Raw genomic sequence first — 19,034 nt, 5'->3', positions numbered from 1 at the left:
GGTGCACAGCCCAAAACAATTCTTGTAAATGAATTTATCCCTATGCTTCAAGTCTACATCTATACTCTGAAAACCACTGTGAGATACATGGCAGAAGGTTCGTCCCATTGTACCACTTTATTAGGTTTTCTCACCATTCAAGTGCGGGAAGAATGATTGTTTGAATGCCTCTGTGCATGCAGTCATTATTCTAATCTTATTCTCATATTCCCTATGTGAGCATATGTAGGGGGTTGTAGTTCAATTTCTTCAGCACCTCTGTGACACTATCCCATGGATCAAACAAACCTCTGATCTTTCGTGCTGCCCTTCTTCCTGTGCATTCAATATTCTTTGTTAGTCCTATTTGGTAAGGGTCGCACTCACTTGATCAATATTATAGTACTGGTTGCATGAGTGATTTGTAGATTAATTGCACTTCCCCAGTGTTCTACCAATAAACCAGAGTCTACCACCTGCTGCTTTACCCACAACTGAGTGTATGTGACCTTTCAACTTCATATAGCTACAAAATGTTACACCCAGACATTTGTATGAGCTGGCCAATTCCTCAGAGACACACTGATTTATGGTCATAGGATACTATGGTTTTTCATTTTTGAATATTTATCAGCATTTTTTTGCACAGTACTTCATCATAGATAACTGCATAATCTGAAAAATGTCTGGGGTTACTATTAACACTTTGAGGACTGGCAGCTTAGACACACTCCTGGTCCAGTGGACCGGCCATTTTTAGTGTTTTTTGAAATGTCAATGGCATATTTTTATTTAAGGTATCTTGAAAGAGAAAACATATTATGAAAGAACAGTCTTTAATGTTTATTTTAATCATATTGGTTGGTGACAAAATTAATAACAAACAACATAAAGTGTTTGATTTCAGTTTCACAAAAAATGAGTTTTTTAGTTTTGTATAAATTCAGTGTGGAAGATTTTGAAGCACTCTGGCATGCAGAGTGGTACATTGCAGTCTGGTCACAACCAGCTGGTTTCCTTCCAACCTGCTTTACCACTAGGTTTTTTGTTTTCTCATAGCAAACTTTACACACTCCAGTTGGATGCTCCTTCTCAGTGGCTGGAATTTTCCTGCAGTGTTGTCCTAGAAGTCTGTTGCTGTAAGTTTCACTAGGAACATTGTCTAGTGCCAAATTTGTAGCCTTGTGAATCAGTCCTCCTCCAATTTGTCGTAGAAAAGTGGAAATCAGCAACTCTTTCTTTGAGCAGGAGTCCTGGTTTCCCGGTATAAGACAAATGCATTTGTTGCAGCCATTATAATCATGTGGAAGTACAATGTCTTCCACTACCTCATCTAAATGCATAGTAAGAAATCATTTGATCACTCCTATCAACCCCCATTTTGTAAATATTATAGTCAAGATGGCATCTGGTTTTGATTTTATTTTGATACCTTCATTTATATGAACAGATGTGTCAGAGCTGGTCATTTTTTACACAGTGGACAGGCATAGTACATCAATTGTCTTTACACTTCAAAAAAAGGAGATGATTCCTCCTCATTAACACAGACTCGTACCTTTTCAGTTTTTTGGAAACAATTTCATTTGGTAGTTCTTTCCGGTTAGTCATGCATGTACCTACTGCCTTCGTTTTATGTTGCCACAGAAAATCGAATACGGTTGGTGAACTATAAAATCTCTCCATGCAAACAGTGTGGCCTTTTCCCAGGTAATCTGCTAGCAACCTCTCAAATAATGGTATTATGGAGTTGTCTTGTATTCGTTTCCCAGCATATACCTCCAGTCTAAGAACGTAACCAGTTTTGGAATCGCACACAATAAAGATCTTGATTCCGTACTTCTAAGGTTTATTTTTTATGGAAACCCAAAATACCACTCTTCCACGAAAACCACACATGCCTTTGTCAATAGTGAGGTTTTCTGATGGGTAAAATTATTTTTGTAATTCTAATAAGAAATGATCCAGGATTGGCCTGATTTTATGCATGGGTCATGCTGAGGTTGACTTTTCGGAACATAAGTTGCATTGTCATTGAAATGCAGGTTTGATAATATTGCCTTGAAACTGTTTCTGGCCATAACAGAGCCAGGGAAAGGGGTTGAAATAAAATTGTTGGTAGACCAGTAATATGTCAGTTTTTGTTTTTTCACAAGATACATGTGTATCAATATGCCAAAAAACAAATACATTCATGCAGCTTTACTGCCACCCACAGATTACAAACAGCTTTGAGGCTTCACCCTGGAAGCTGCTTTGAGTTTGTCCTAAACAGACTTTGCATATCTGTTTCGGATTTTGTGTGTTTCATTATGGAATAGGGGAAAGAGATCAAGAACACATTAAGAGAAGTGGAATTCTCGTGAACAGCTGCCATTACTCCACTTTTCTCTACAAATTTTGGTACAGTATGCTAGTTGTCAGCAAATTTCCAGTGTAATTTGGCATCAGTGGGTTTTTTCCAGAAATTCGGTTGCCTCTTTGATGGAGGTACAGACAGCTGTATTGCAGATGATGTACTTTATTCAGTAAACACTGGCTGCATAGATGCAGGCTCATAATATTTCTGTTAAAGATAGACGAGACAAGATAACTGAAGCATCTTGAGCAATATAAGTCGTAATAATAATACTGAAGAAATACTGCAGTAGACAGCTCCTTACTTGTATCTGAATCCTCTTCAATCTCTTCACATTCAGACATTTCCCACTCAGAACAAGAATCATCCAATTCTTCTTCTAAGGCTTCTAAAATTTATTTCTCACTCAGAAAACATGTCATATTTGAGAGTAACATTTGAAAACAGAGTTAAGCTTTTCTGCTTTTGCTTTGTTGCTGTCAACTTCAATTCGTCTTGTCCATAAGTGTCTGGACACTAACTTTGGTGCCAGTAACAGCCTTTACAGATGACCAGAATTTCTTTGGGTTTTGTGAAATATCATTTGACAATACTCTGCTGTGGTAGTCATTGAAGGTATCGTGCAGCCAAACATGTTTCATTCAACATCTCTCTATCAATAACAGTAGGTTTTTTTTGACACCTATTATGCGGTAATCTCTGTTTCTTTTGGACTTTCTGTACAGTTCTGTACTATTCTTTTAAACTTGAGCCATAGTTCCTCTACATGCTCCTGCCCTATGCTGAAAGCTTCAAGTTTGTCATTGAGATATGACACTACCGACTTTTTATCTCGTTTACTGAACTTATCTATCTTTCTGCTTGTTTTAGTTGTCCTCTGTACTTTAATAGTTGCCACAAACGTGTCATGGTCACTGACACCAGTTTCGATGTAGACAGTATTTGTTACCATTAGATCCAGTATATTTTCGTCACAAGTGGGCTTCCTAACTATCTGTTCTAGGTGGTTTTCAAAGAAGACATTTAGTAATGTTTCAGTGGATCATGCCAACCACTAATGAAACTAATTTTCCCAACTCATTGTTAAATGATTAGTCTCCACTGATAGTTACAGTAAGATAGAGGAACTTACATACAAGTGTATAATAGGAGATCTTACTCACAAATTAACTGAAGTGTACTGACGTTTTCTCTAAAGCTTTTGGTTACATCAGGAAATTACTGTGGTAGGCAGCAGAAGGATCCAATTATCATGTTATGCCCACCCCTGATACTGAGTCTTGCCCAAACAATCTCATATGCAGCTTTAGTTTCTATCTCAGAAGGTTTGAGTTTCTTGTCTTTTGCAACAAATATGCCACCTCCATTTGCTATTTGCCTATACTTTCAATATACATTCAAATTGTCCCCAAAAATATCAGTGCTATCAGTTTCAAGTTTCAATCAGCTTTCTGTACCTAGTATTCTGTGAGCTTTGCTGCGTTTCAGGAGCTCTTCGAACTCTGGCACTTTGTTGCCATTGCTTTGGCAGTTAAGAAATATGGTTTTAATCCTCGCAAGTGGGAGGCATTTCTTTCGGTCTTACCCTGATATTTCTGTTGTATTAGACTGTCTCATGTATGTAGTTTCCAGTCAGTTAATTTGTGTTTTGTTAGCTTGTATAACTTAAATCTGTTCTGTTGCTCTCACAACAGCAAAAATCTAACTTGATTTTTTAACGAAACAGTTATCAATCACATTGCTTCTAACTACACAAGAAATGTTGAATCTTTTGAAATTATTATTATTACTATTATTATTAAAGCAGTAAGAGGCACATGAGATAGATTACTTCCACTAATAAATGCTGTTTTACATCAGGCCACAATGCTTATGTATGAAAAGTGTCTCAAGAAATAAACGCTTATGACACAGATCAGATCGAACAGTCCACCTGTGTACTGCTGGTTCGAAGTGCCCAACACACACAGTATTCCGGTGGTGAGATATTTTGCTGTCATTAGTGTGCCTGACAATGGTGACACGTTTGATTGCAGAAATAATTGGCAGCACACCCATGGGCTACTACTCTGGGAAATCTGAAGAATCACTGTACTTGTAGCTACAGCAGAGGTGATGTGATATACAAAATCATTATGAATTTGACAACAAATGTTCTTCAAGAAGCTTGGGAAGCTTCTGGTATCATTGATGTGGAAAACGTAATAAAAAGTGTTAATTAAGAGTTGCAGATGACATTAGCGTAGACTTTCAACATGCCTCTCTGTCTACGGTATGTTAAAGGCTTGTTATACCAAGTTCCAGAGCCTGTAAGATTTTGAAATGCCAGTATTTTAGATACTCCACACTATTCTGCTAGTATTTTAGATGCTCTAAACTGTTCTTGTGGAGCTAGTCAAGATGCATAAAAAATATCGAAAGTTCTTGGTCGTTCATATTCTTCTTTGTAGGCCTGTATCGCTGCTCTGGCAGTTATAAACAGTTATGATTGCCCATGCATGTGGCTCACATAATGAATACAGATCAAAATCCCAAAGCATATACTTTACAGGGAAATTAGGAAGGTCTGCTGTTCTGCTGTGTTTATGGTGACAGTTAAAAATGTTACTCAGATATCAGTAATTTCACTCATTCACAGGGATATGACATAAGTTGAAATCCTCCTTCCTTTATTATTGAATTTTATCCCCCATTATAGTTTCATTGTTGCCTTCCTAATGAGTGAACAATGTTTAGTGTTACACGCTGGATGCAGTTACGAAGATAGTAAAACAGGTTAAGTACTTTCAGATCACTAAATTTTTCAATTGTTCAGATTTCCATAATACTGCTCAAAACAGATGTAGTCAGCAGAGAAAATTCTTTAAAATATCCAGGTCCTCCTCCTCCTCCTCCTCCTCCAACAAACAAAAAGGAAGCGTAGGTAGTATAATTCTACTGAATATGGAACACTTAGTCCCTGGCCAATTTATTAAATACACTACAGTTTTAAGCAAATTTTGATTTATGTCTAACAATTTTTTTTAATACATAAATTGTGATAAAATGATTTTGTTGTCTGCTTCATAACCAAGGTGAAATAACAAATAAATGAAATGTAGTATTTGGTGAAAATATTTTATTTCAGTAATTACAACAAAAATTAAAAGTGAAAACAATAGTTTTAATATTTTGTTGAACCACCTTTTTGCAGCTATGAGAGCCTTAATAAGAAATGATATGCTGTCAATGCATTTGTGGATGATGATAGCACACATAGATGCTCTTCTTTAAAAGCTGTGTTTTTGTTGTGATGACATCTTTTGCCACCTCCCTCTTCATTAGTTCCCATAAATTTTCTATGGGGTTCAAGTCAGGACTGTTACTGGGCCAGTCTTACAGAGGGATGCTTTGTTCCTTCAGAAAGGATTTAACTGACCTGGCTGTGTGGCAGGGAGCTCCATCCTGCATAAAAACAAATCATTCCCCATTTGGGAACCATTCTCTGAGTTGTGGTATTAACCGTTTTTGCAGGACTTCCTTGTACTGGTCTTACCTCATTATGCCGTTAACCATATAAAGACTTCTTGTACCCTTGCTACAGATGACAGTCCAGATCATCACCTTAGTTGTGTGTTTTATGGTCTGAATAATGCAGACAGGATAAAATTTTTCTCTTGTTCAATGGTGCACATACTGAGATGTGTTAGTTAAAATTTCAAACGTGCTTTCATTGCGCAAGCATACCAATAAAAATCAAGAAACAATATTAATATACTATGAATAAATGTACATAGGTTATATCATCTCGTAAATAATAATTTTAAAGCTAAATTACTGAGCTCCAGAAGTCCACATCCTTATTACACCACTGTTTAGCCAACTTCAGACGCTTTGCTTTCATTGTGGCTGTTAACTTTGGTTTTTTAATGGGTCGGCAGGCCTTGAAATCAATATCCTTCCACATTCTGTGAACAGTGCATTCAGAAGCAGTCACATTAGCCTTTTCCAGTTGAGATTTTATCTGTTTCGTTATTGCACACCTGTTTTCTAGGCAAATTCTTTTGAGAAATCTTACTGACCTTAGTGTGAAAATTGGTTTTCTTCCACATTTATTCTTACTTCTGGGGCTCAGTTCTTCACCTAAATTATTAATCTTCTTCTTTATGCACCTCACACTAGCTTCTGACATTTCCAACCTTTGTGAAATTTCCCGATTGGAATACGTTTTCGTATTAACGAGGGCATTGACCTCAGCTTTTTTGTGTGGTGAACTGTCCCCTCATTTACACATTTTTGAAGGTCACAATTAGTAATATCTGGCTGTTAAACAATCAATTGTGATGTCGATATTACGAAATTGATAATCAAAGCGAACAAAGTGCTACACCAGTTACTTGCGAGAACGCCACTGAACAAGTCCTTTCCTGTACACTGTAATCTGCACTCTGCACATTGATACCTACAATAAGTCAACAATACAATGTCACATAGCAACAATAGATACAAAATTCAACACTGTAATAAGTGCCCTCAATAACTGTCATAAATTTTCTGATTAATCACATTAAGTATAGTACTCAATATGTAATTATTACAAATAACATTAAAAATGTGCAGTGTGTCCAATACTTTGGCCAGAGACTGTATATAAACAAAATTAGCTAGTAGTAGCAGCAGCTAAGGATACATGGTGAGGACAGTATGTTGTCTCCCTGTAAGCTGTCGTCTTCCTTTTATGAGTTAGTGTGAATGAAAAGCGGAGTACTGGAGGTGAAAAATAACAAGCTCATGTTGCTCAAATAGTTGCCTGTCCTTGATTTACATTTTGTAATTCTTGCAGTACAAAGCAAAATGCCCATCCCTGTGTAGGAAATAGTTTAAATGAGCTGTTGGGAATGAATTGTGTGATTTTGTTAGTTGCTTTTCGGGTTAAGTTCCTTGTTGCAGAGTGACATCATCAGTCTTCACAACCCCCTGTCATTATCTTTCTTTACCGTGTGAAGTGTGATCAAAGGTTGTAGGTGTTTGAGTGCTTGGTGAATTTCCACTTTTGAAAAAGATGTATCAAAGAATGTGTATTAAATGTTGCTTGAAAAATGGAATAAAATGCAACTCTGAATTTGAAATGTTTACTGTGGTCTTTGGCGAAATACTATTAGTAAGAAAGGGTTTCTGAGTTACATAATAATTTTAAAGAGGGCAGAGATGATGTTGAAAATGACTGCCCTGGACACCGTGGCACATAAATTACTGATGACATTCTGTAAGGGGTAAAGAAAATTATTTTGAAAAATTGCTGAGTTGCCATCAGAGAGGTTGCTAATGATGATGATAGCATATTCTTTGGCTCTTGCCAAGCATTTTTTGATTTGGGCATGAAACATATAAATTGTTGAATTTCAACCAAAAATGATGTCTTATAGAAATTACTCAGGATTTGCTGAATGAAGTCAGCAAAGATTCAGCACCTGTAAAGGAGGTTATAACAGGTGACTAAATGTGGATATATGGGTATGACATTGAAACCAATACCGAATCATCCCAGTGGAAACAACCTGAAGAGCTAAGACCAGAAAAAATCCGACAAGTTTGATTATTTGTTATAAATTCAAAGATTGGAAAAAGTGCTGGCACAAGTGTATTATATCTGAGAGGGATTACTTAGAAGGGAACAGAGTTGATGTTGATGAATAAATAAATATTCTTTAGGAAAAACAAAACTTGCTGTTACTTTTTAAGCACAGCTTGTCTGTTTTTAAATCATTGGCAGTAATATAGATACCGTGAACTGGAGAAGACTGTTCAGCATTAAGGTGTGAAGAAACCATCTGAACATCAATTTCTTCTCCTCTGAATGTGGCCCTATGCTTGTAAAAATGCGTAGTCACTCAGATTAATGTAATTTGATGTTTTTCCTCATTTATTAACTTTAAATTTAAGTATCTGTCTCTGATGTAAGAAATTTTCCAGACTTACATTTAGAACTTGGACAATACACTGATCAGCCACAACATTATGACCACCTACCTAATAGCTGGTATGTCCACCTTCAGCATGGATAACAGTGGTGACGCATCATGGCATGAAAGCAGTGAGGCTTTGGTAGGTCATTGGAGGGAGTTGGCACCACATCTGCACACACGTTACTTAATTCCTGTAAAATCTGGAGTTGTGATGCCACATTCAATCAAATCTCAGCTGTGTTTGGTCGGATTCAGATCTGGCTAGTTGGGGGGCCAGCAAACCAATTAGAACCCACCACTGCGTTTCTTGAACCACTCCACCATACTCCTGTCTTTGTGACATGGCATATTATCCTGTTGGAAAAATGCCACTGCCGTCGGGAAATATGATTGTGATGAAGGGGTGTATATGGTCTGCAACCAGTGTAAGATACTCCTTGGCCATCCTGTTGCCTTGCGCAACTCCACTGGACCCATGTTTGCCCACGTGCATGTTCCCCATAGCACAATGGAACCATCGCCAACTTGTCTCCATCCCACAGTACAGGTGTCAAGGAGCTCTGTTCCCGTGGAAGACAATGGATTCACTCTCTCCCACTGGCATCATGAGAAAGTATCAGGAGTCATCAGACCATACAGTGTTCTGCCACTACGCCAATGTTCAGTGCTGATGGTCATTTGCCCATTTCAGTCATAGTTGCCAATGTTGTGGTGTTAACATTGGGACATGCAAGAGTTGTTGGCTGCGGAAGGCCATCATTAGGTGTGACGGGTGCACTGTGTGTTCACACACACTTGTACTCTGCCCAGCATTAAAGTCTGATAGCTCTGCCACAGTTCATTGCCTGTTATGTTTTACCAGTCTGCCTAACCTACAGCATCGGACGCCTTCAATGAGGGATGACCATCCAACCCGATGACATATGGACATGGTTTCACCTTCGTTTTTCTACATGCTGAAGACACTCACTGCAGCACTCCTCAAACACCTGACAAGACAGTGTCTGAAATGCTCATGCCGAGCCTCTGGGCAATTACAATCTGCCCTCGGTCAAACTCAGGTAGATCGTGTGCCTTCTATATTCTACACATGAACAGCATGCTCTCTGATATCACATGCACTGTGTGTGTGTGTGTGTGTGTGTGTGTGTGTGTGTGTGTGTGTGTGTGTGTGTGTGTGTGTGTGTGTGTGTGTGTGTCGTTCTTCACCAGGTGACACATCATCTGGATGAGTTTAAATCGATAGTAGGTCGGTGGTCATAATGTTTTGGTTGATCTGTCTATAACAGATTATGAAACAGTATTTTGCACACAAGCAAGCATGTCAGTGTTATTCATTGTCAAGTATTACAAAGAAAATAGTCAGTTTTTGAAAATACAATGTAATTGCAAAGGTAAAAAATGTGCTCACCAATTGGCGGTAAGAGTACTACAGTTATGCAAGCTTGGTGAGTAGGTTTTTTATCTATCCAATTACCCTATATTGTCAGCATTCTACTTAGAAAGATTACTTACACTCTTCAGAAATGTGAGAAGAGAGAATGGATTGGGTGCCTAGATGTAAACAGTCCCCTTCTGTTCCACCCCGCTGCTGTTATAATCTCATTCTGCATTTTAACTTCTATAGGTACAATTTTAGTTGTAATGCAATAAGCAAACTTCTCTCACTCTCTGTCATTTTAATTTTATGTATGTTCACAGGAATCCAGAGATAATGGTTGAATGTCTAGTACCGGATTTCCGTGGTGACCTCAATGCTGTGAAAACAATTGTGGAGTCAGGCCTGGATGTTTTCGCTCATAACATAGAGACTGTGGAAGCACTTACTCCATTTGTTCGAGATCGCCGAGCACGTTATCAGTAAGCATTACCATAATGTGTGTGATTTATTGTTTATTAATATTGTTAGACAATGTATTCTGGTGTGTTTAGAAATTGAGAACATTGTTGTGAAAGACTTGAGCTCTTACAAGCACATTAAAGCAAATACACACACCTACTTACATGTTGCTGGAGAGAGGTGTGAAGGAGGGAGAGGGACTGGGGTTGGGTGAATAACAGCTTGGAGATAGACGGGTTTGCTGGCCGGCTGATGGGAAGTGGCACAAGCTGAAGGTGAAGGTGATGTGGGTACAGGAATTGGGAAGGGTGACAGGACAGAGGAAGGGGGAACTGCTGGGTGGAGAGTGTGGGGATGGTCGGTTACCTGAGTTGAGGCCAGGATGATTGCAGAAGTGAGGGATAATTCCCATCTGCATTTCAGAGAAGCTAGTGGTGGAAGAAAGGATCCAGATGGCTCGTGTTGCGAAGCAGCCATTGAAATTGAACGTGTTGTGCTCAGCTGCATATTGTCATTGAGTGGTCAACTTTGTTCATGACAACAATTTGATGGTGGCCATTCATCCTGGTGGACAGCTAATTGGTCATGATCCCAACATAAAAGACTGTGCAGTATTTGCAGTAGAGTTAATATATGACATTGCTGCTTTCGCAGGTGGCCCAGCCTCTGAAGGGGCAGGATGAGCCTGTGACAAGAATGGAGTAGGGGCACTGGGTGGCTGGATTGAACCTTGGTCAGCCACAGGGATATGATCGCTGTGGCAAGGGGCTGGGAGTGATGGAGCACCACTTCAGGAGAGGTGGGAAAATTATTGGGTAAGATGCCCTCATTTCAGGACAGGATTGATATAATCAAAGGATTTTTTTTTTTGGAGGGGGGGGGGGGACTTTGTACTTGATTTTTGGTAGTGCTGGAAGGGTTGGGGGCTGTATTGCATCCTTGGTCATTTCTCGGATCTTGTATACGAAGTTGAAGATTATAATCCTTCAGCAAAAAGACAAAAGTGCATAGATGTCCATGTTCCCCATTTGAAACCCTACTACAGTCCATAGGTACAGACCTACAATGGGAGGTTAGAAAGTGAGGACCCATCGTGCAATTGCAAAGCTTCGACTTGAGGGGCTACTGTCGATGCTCGTCATAGTGCAGAGGATCTAACAACACAACCAGTACATGAGGATCCCCCAGTACCATATACAGAGAACCATTAATGAGATTTAGATCCAGGGTACTGTAGTCGGCACTTCTGAAACAGCGTGTCGCTGCTTCTACAGGAGAAGGTGGTACTTGAATTATGGCATACTGGTTAGCATCTCTGGTTGGTAACCAGTGAGTTGTCAATTCGAACCAGCAGGTATTTTTTATTTAATGTTTCATTTCTGGATGGTTCTTAAAATATCTTATGTATATAATACTTGTATATTCAGGAATATTTGATGTTTATATACATATCTACACACTGTGTCCGGGAAGTTATTTCTGTTGTGGATGTATGTTGGTGTTGGTAAAAAACATGTTCCATCAGTGCTAGATATTGTAGTTCATTGATGATTCTGCCTTCAAGTTTGGACATGATTGTGGTTTAGACACGACAATATATTTCACTTTTAATTTTACATATTTCAGTATAATTGTCATAGCATTTTAAGCTTATGCTACATTGTTGCTATGGTCTTCAGTCCTGAGACTGGTCTGATGCAGCTCTCCATGCTACTCTATCCTGTGCAAGCTTCTTCATCTCCCAGTACTTACAGCAACCTACATCCTTCTGAATCTGCTTAGTGTATTCATCTCTTGGTCTCCTTCTATGATTTTTACCCTCTACCCTGCCATCCAATACTAATGTGGTGTTCCCTTGATGCCTCAGAACATGTCTTACCAACCGATCCCTTCTGCTAGTCAAGTTGTGCCACAAATTTCTCTCCTCCCCAATCCTATTCAACACCTCCTAATTAGTTATGTGATCTACCCATCTAATCTTCAGCATTCTTCTGTAGCACCACATTTCGAAAGCTTCTGTTCTCTTCTTGTCTAAACTATTTATCGTCCATGTTTCACTTCCATACAAGACTACACTCCATACAAATACTTCCAGAAACGACTTCCTGATACATAAATCTATATTAGATGTTAACAAATTTCTCTTCTTCAGAAACGCTTTCCTTACCATTGCCAGTCTACATTTTATATCCTCTCTACTTCGACCATCATCAGTTATTTTGCTCCCCAAATAGCAAAACTCCTTTACTACTTTAAGTGTCTCATTTTCTAATCGAATACCCTCAGCATCACCCAACTTAATTCGACCACATTCCATTACCCTCACTTCGCTTTTGTTGATGTTCATCTTATATCCTCCTTTCAATACACTATACATTCCGTTCAACTGCTCTTCCAAGTCCTTTGCTGTCTCTGACAGAATTGTCGTCATTGGCGAACCTCAAAGTTTTTATTTCTTCTCCATGGATTTTAATACCTACTCCGAATTTTTCTTTTGTTTCCTTGCTCAATATACAGATTGAATAACATTGGGGAGAGGCTACAAACCTGTCTCACTCCCTTCCCAACCACTGCTTCCCTTTCATGCCCGTCAACTCTTATAACTGCCATCTGGTTTCTGTACAAATTGTAAATAGCCTTTCGCTCCCTGTATTTCACCCCTGCCACCTTCAGAATTTGAAAGAGAGTATTACAGTCAACATTGTCAAAAGCTTTCTCTAAGTCTACAAATGCTAGAAACGTAGGATAGCCTTTTCTTAATCTTTCTTCCAAGATAAGTCATAGGGTCAGTATTGCCTCACGTGTTCCCACATTTCTACGGAATCCAAACTGATCTTCCCCTAGGTCGGCTTCTACTAGTTTTTCCATTCATTTGTAAAGAATTCGCGTTAGTATTTTGCATCTGTGACTTATTAAACTGATAGTTTGGTAATTTTCACATCTGTTAACACCTGCTTTCTTTGGGATTGGAACTATTATATTCTTCTTGAAGTCTGAGGGTATTTCGCCTGTCTCGTACATCTTGCTCATCAGATGGTAGAGTTTTGCCAGGAGTGGCTCTCCCAAGGCCGTCTGTAGTTCTAATGGAATGTTGTCTACTCCCGAGGCCTTGTTTTGACTTAGGTCTTTCAGTGCTTTGTCAAACTCTTCACGCAGTATCGTATCTCCCATTTCATCTTCATCTACATCCTCTTCCCTTTCCATAATATTGTCCTCAAGTACATCGCCCTTGTATAGACCCTCGATTTACTCCTTCCACCTTTCTGCTTTCCTTTCTTTTCTTAGAACTAGGTTTCCATCTGAGCTCTTAATATTCATACAAGTGGTTCTCTTTTCTCCAAAGGTCTCTTTAATTTTCCTGTAGAAAGTATCTATCTTACCCCTAGTGAGATAAGTCTCTACATCCTTACATTTATCCTCTAGCCATCCCTGCTTAGCCATTTTGCACTTACTGTTGATCTCATTGATCTCATTTTTGAGATGTTTGTATTCCTTTTTGCCTGCTTCATTTACTGCGTTTTTATCATCAATTAAATTCAGTATCTCTTCTGTTACCCAAGGATTTCTACTAGCCCTTGTCTCTTTACCTACTTGATCCTCTGGTGCCTTCACTATTTCATCCCTCAAAGCTACCCATTCTTCTTCTACTGTATTTCTTTTCCCCATTCCTGTCGATTGTTCCCTTATGCTCTCCCTGAAACTCTGAACAACATCTGGTTTAGTCAGTTTATCCAGGTGGCCAGAGTCCACATCTGCCCCTGGAAATGTCTTACAATTTAAAACCTGGTTCCTAAATCTCTGTCTTACCATTATATAATCTATCTGAATTCTGTCAGTAACTCCAGGCTTCTTCCATGTATACAACCCTCTTTTATGATTCTTGAACCAAGTGTTGTGCTGTGTGCAAAAATCTACCAGGCGGCTTCCTCTTTCCCTCTTTAATTTCTTAGCCCCAATCCATATTCACCTACTACGTTTCCTTCTCTCCCTTTTCCTACTACCGAATTCCAGTCACCCACGACTATTAAATTTTCGGCTCCCTTCACTATCTGAATAATTTCTTTTATTTTGTCTTACATTTCTTCAAGTTCTTTGTCATCTGCAGAGCTAGTTGGTATATAAACTTTTACTACTGTAGTAGGCATGGGCTTCGTGTCTATCTTGGCCACAATAATGCGTTCACTAAGCTGTTTGTAGTAGCTTACCCGCATTCCTATTTTTTAGTCATTATTAAACCTACTCCTGCATTACCCCTATGTGACTTTGTATTTATAACCCTGTATTCGCCTGACTCAGTCAGGTTCCTCCTGCCACCGAACTTCACTATATCTAACTTTAACCTATCCATTTCCCTTTTTAAATTTTCTAACCTACCTGGCCGATTAAGGGATCTGACATTCCATGCTCCGATCTGTAGAATGCCAGTTTTCTTTCTCCTGATAACGACATCCTCTTCAGTAGTCCCCGCCCGGAGATCCGAATGGGGGACTATTTTACCTCCGGAATATTTTACCCAAGAGGACGCCATCATCATTAACCATACAGGAAAGCTGCATGCCCTCGGGAAAAATTACGGCTGTAGTTTCCCCTTGCTTTCAGCCGTTCACAGTACCAGAACAGCAAGGCCATTTTGGTTAATGTTACAAGGCCAGATCAGTCAATCATCCAGACTGTTGCCCCTGCAACTACTGAAAAGGCTGCTGCTCCTCTTCAGGAACCACACGTTTGTCTGGCCTCTGAACAGATACCCCTCCGTTGTTGTTGCACCTACGATACTGCTATCTGTATCGCTGAGGCATGCAAGCCTCTCCACCAATGGCAAGGTCCATGGTTCGTGGGGGGGGGGTGCTGCATAAAATTAAATTAAATTAAAATTTAAAGCTGCATAAAATTAATTATTATTGCTTGGTTTTTGTGCCTCTCCTTATTTACTCACCTGAGTCAGCTACACTCTTAGAAAAACATCTGGATACGACCTACAATAAAAATTGAAGACAGAAAGTAAATTCTCTCTTAAAATCAGTCTAGTGCAGTAAAAAGGTGGTTAAAAGAATTTATTCAGAGCTGTTATTTTCTCAGCCACTGTGGTGTGTATTTTGGAATAAAATTCTGCTAACAGTTGCACAACCAGAAAATTTATTTCAATTTGGCAGTTTCAAAAGATTAATGTGTCACAAAGACGTTACAGCATGGTAGCACTTCCTCTTTCAACCTTGGCCCATCTGATCATTGTTGCAGGGTGCTTGTGTTCAGACATTGCATGCAGATGGAGCATGAAATGTGATTCGTATGAAAAGTCCACCTGCCACCACTCAGTGGACATCCAGTTACAGTATTAGCATCCAAACTCCCACCTGTTGTTGATGAAAAGCAGTCAGTATGGTTGCATGAAACTGTCGCCTACTGCAGAGGCCCATACACAGCAACTTTTGTTGAACAGTCATTGAAGAGATGCTGTAGGTAGCCCCTTGGTTCACCTGGATGATCAGTTTCTCAGAGTGAACCATTTATTCATATACACAGCCGTTGTTCACCCTTGTCATCTAAGGCACTACTGTTGGCTTCGTGCCAGTTTTGGATAGTGCCATTTTGTCTTGTACATGCGATAAATTACTCCTTTCCTGCCTTTGTTCAGCAATTGTAATGCTGTGTTCCAAGATGACAAGACTCATTTTTTCACGCAGTGTGCGTTGTTCAGGATGGGTTTTATGATTTTATGAGTACAAGGATGAATTGTCACTTTGCTTCCGCCCCCCCCCCCCCCCCCCTCGCTAGTCACCACATTCCAATATTTTGAGTCTTTGTGGTCTGCTTTGGAAAAAAAGTGGGTGTGGTTGATTTCCATCTCTTCATCATTGCCTAAACATTTCACTCTTTTGCAGGAAGATTGGTAAAATATACCCCCAAAAACCATACAGGACCTGTATTCATCCATTCTGAGATGACTGGGAGAGCTGTTTGGAATGCCAGCAGTTTTTCTGTGCCATATTAGGCATGACAGTGTGTTATGTTTGTGATGGTTCCATATTTTTGTCCACCCCGTGTTATTTATCATCCATATAAATAATAAATAATAATAATAATAATAATAATAATAATAATGTTGACATGAAATCTGTTGATGAATGTGATTCCACAAGTGTTTGAAGAGAGAGAATTGAATAAAATCCATGCAAAGGTAATCTAACATTGTGTGTAAAAATTACAATTGCTTATTATTAGCATTGCTGTATCTACATCTATATTCTGCAAACCACTGCCAAGTGTATGACAAAGGTTACGTCCCATTGTACCAGTTACTATGGTTTCTCACCATTCCATTCACGTATGAAATGCGAGAAGAGTGATACATAGGGATTTGTAGTATATTCCTAGAGTCATCATTTTAAGGCCAGTTCTGGAAACTTTATAAGCAAGCTTTCTTGGGATAGTTTACATTTGTCTTCGAGTCTGCCAGTTCAGTTTCTTCAGCATCTGTGTCACACTCTCACAGGTCAAACCAACCTACGACCATTTGGGCACAGGTTTGTCTATGTAAAATATCTCCTGTTAGTCTTATTTTGGTATGAGTCCAACACACTTGAGCAGTATTCTAGAATGGGCCACAAGAGTGATTTGAAAGCAATCTCCTTTGTAGGCTGACTGCATCTCACCAGTATTCTATCAATAAGCCGAAGACTACTATTTGCTTTACTTGCTACTAGCCTATATGATCATTCCATTTCATATCCCTAAAAAGTGTTACACCTAGGTATTTGTATGAGTTGGCTGATTCCAACTGCGACTCAACGAATAGTGATAGGATCCACAATGTTTTTTTTTTGTTTCATGAAGTGCACAGTTTTAGATTTCTGAGATGTCAGACGTAGGCGGTGATCTCATTGATGTGACAGGACCCTGTAAATGCAAATGCTAGCCAATCCTGCAGGTGATGTTGTATTTGCCCATAAATGGCACCTGTGCAGTGTGTCAATAAGTTGCACCACTTTGAAATCTTATCAAAATCTGAATGAATAAATATACACTTCTTTCAGACATTACTTTGTTATAGACAACTAAATCATCTGCAAAATATCTGAGGTTGCTGGTAATATTGTCTACAAGGTCATTAATACAGAGTGACACACGGGAGACGGGCAGTTTTTAATGAAATAATACTCAGCCAACTTTAAAATTAATGCATGTTTATTTACACAATAGCAAAGCTCATTATTTGCTATTTTAGTTAACAAAGTTATTTGTGAAAAATAATGTCGTCAAGATGTGTCCATCATTTTGAATGCCGGACTCAAGTCTCTTCTCAAAATCCTCCATCACATGGACTAAAATCTCTGCAGGGATGGTAGCAATTTCTTGAATGATTGCACTCTTCAACTCGTCCAAATTTTGTGGTTTGTGGTTATAGACACAGTTCTTAAGGTACCCCCACAGAAAAAAGTCTCATACTGACAAGTCGGGAGACCAGGAGGGCAAGGAACATTGCCAAATCGTTGGATAACCCGGCCAGGAAACATGCATCTAAGAACTGTCATTGAAGTGTTTGCGGTGTGCGATATTGCCCCATCCTGCTAGAACGAAACGCGTTGTAAAGGGATTCGTCGTCTTCTTAGTTCTAGTTTCAAGAATGTTTCAAGCATACAAATGTAACGCACCGAATTAACAGTAGCTGTGGCCCCATTCTCTTTTTTTTTTTTTTTTTTTTAAAAAAAAAAAGGTCCAATAATGCCAACAGAGCAAAGAGCACACCAGACTGTTACTTTTTCTGAATGTAGACGACGCTGGTGGATAAGGTGTGGATGCTCTGGAGCCCAGTAAGGTAGGTTTTGGTTGTTCATTTTCGTTTGATCCCAAAATCACTTGCATTCTGTAAGTGAAGTCTTCTCGTATAGCAAAATCAGTTTCCTTAAGTTGTTGGACAATCAGCATTTTGTAGGGATGGAATTTTAAATATTTATGCAAAATTCGTCTAACCAATTCATGATTGATTCGTAACTCACTAGCATGATGTCTAGCTGACCATCCTGGGCTTCTGACTGCCGCTTGCCTTACCCTTTCAACATTTTCTGGTGTCTTTACTCTGTCTTGGGCCGGGATGCTTCTTATCCAGTATGTTTCCAGTTGATGTGAAGTTTTCCACCCATCTGAGTATTGTGTTACAGCTCAGAACGGCTCCATGTTGATGGACATTAAACCGCGCATGAAGCAATCTCTGTGTAGCAATAATAGACTCACCACTTTTCACGAAATTGTCATAGACAAACACTCGACATTGCAAGTCCCACTGCTCCATACTGACAGTAAATGAAATGGCGTCTTGTGTGGTCCAGAACTATCCCCACCACGACCACCTCCCACCACCGCGCCCTCAGTACTACACAGTTCAAAACCGTCCGTCTCCCGTGTGTCACCCTGTGTATAAAATTAACAGAAAGGGTCCCAACACACTTGCCTGGGGCACACCCTAATTTACTTCTGCATCTGACACTGCCCCTCCATTAAAGATAACATGCTGCACTCTCTCCACCAAAAAAATCTTCAATCCAGTCATAAATTTTACTTCTTCCAACAATTACTGAAATATTGATAATGCTCACAGAAGATTCTGATCAGCATACAAGAGCTGTTCAATAAGTAATGCAGCACATATTTTTCTAAAAGCAGGTTGACTTTATTCAGGATTCCAGAACACCATATTTTTCCCCGCTCTGTGGGCTACAAAACTCCATTTTTCAACATAATCTCTGCTCAGTGGGCTGGCCATATACCAACTTACTGGGAGGACCTGTATATGTGGGCTAACATCTTGATGCATCAGTAACCTCCCCATTATCGAGGTACTGCTTCCATGGAGCGCATTCTTCCTTGGGTCAAACAGATGGAAGTCAGAAGGTACAAGATCTGGGCTGTAGGG

The 19,034-nt window shown here is 39.4% G+C and overlaps 1 protein-coding gene across 2 annotated transcripts in view; it reads left to right on the top strand.

Annotated features, from left to right (window-relative positions):
- Nucleotides 1-19,034, top strand: part of LOC126281488 (lipoyl synthase, mitochondrial) — a 76,129-nt gene that overhangs the window by 36,380 nt on the left and 20,715 nt on the right. For both annotated transcript variants that reach the window (XM_049980489.1, XM_049980488.1), the window contains exon 5: nucleotides 9,985-10,143. In XM_049980489.1, coding sequence (XP_049836446.1) covers nucleotides 9,985-10,143 — 159 coding nt within the window. The remainder of the gene's footprint in view (nucleotides 1-9,984; nucleotides 10,144-19,034) is intronic.

The sequence above is a fragment of the Schistocerca gregaria genome, chromosome 7 (genome assembly GCF_023897955.1).
Source record: "Schistocerca gregaria isolate iqSchGreg1 chromosome 7, iqSchGreg1.2, whole genome shotgun sequence".
Taxonomy (NCBI): Eukaryota; Metazoa; Arthropoda; class Insecta; order Orthoptera; family Acrididae; genus Schistocerca; species Schistocerca gregaria.
This window is presented reverse-complemented; position numbering and strand designations above follow the sequence as displayed.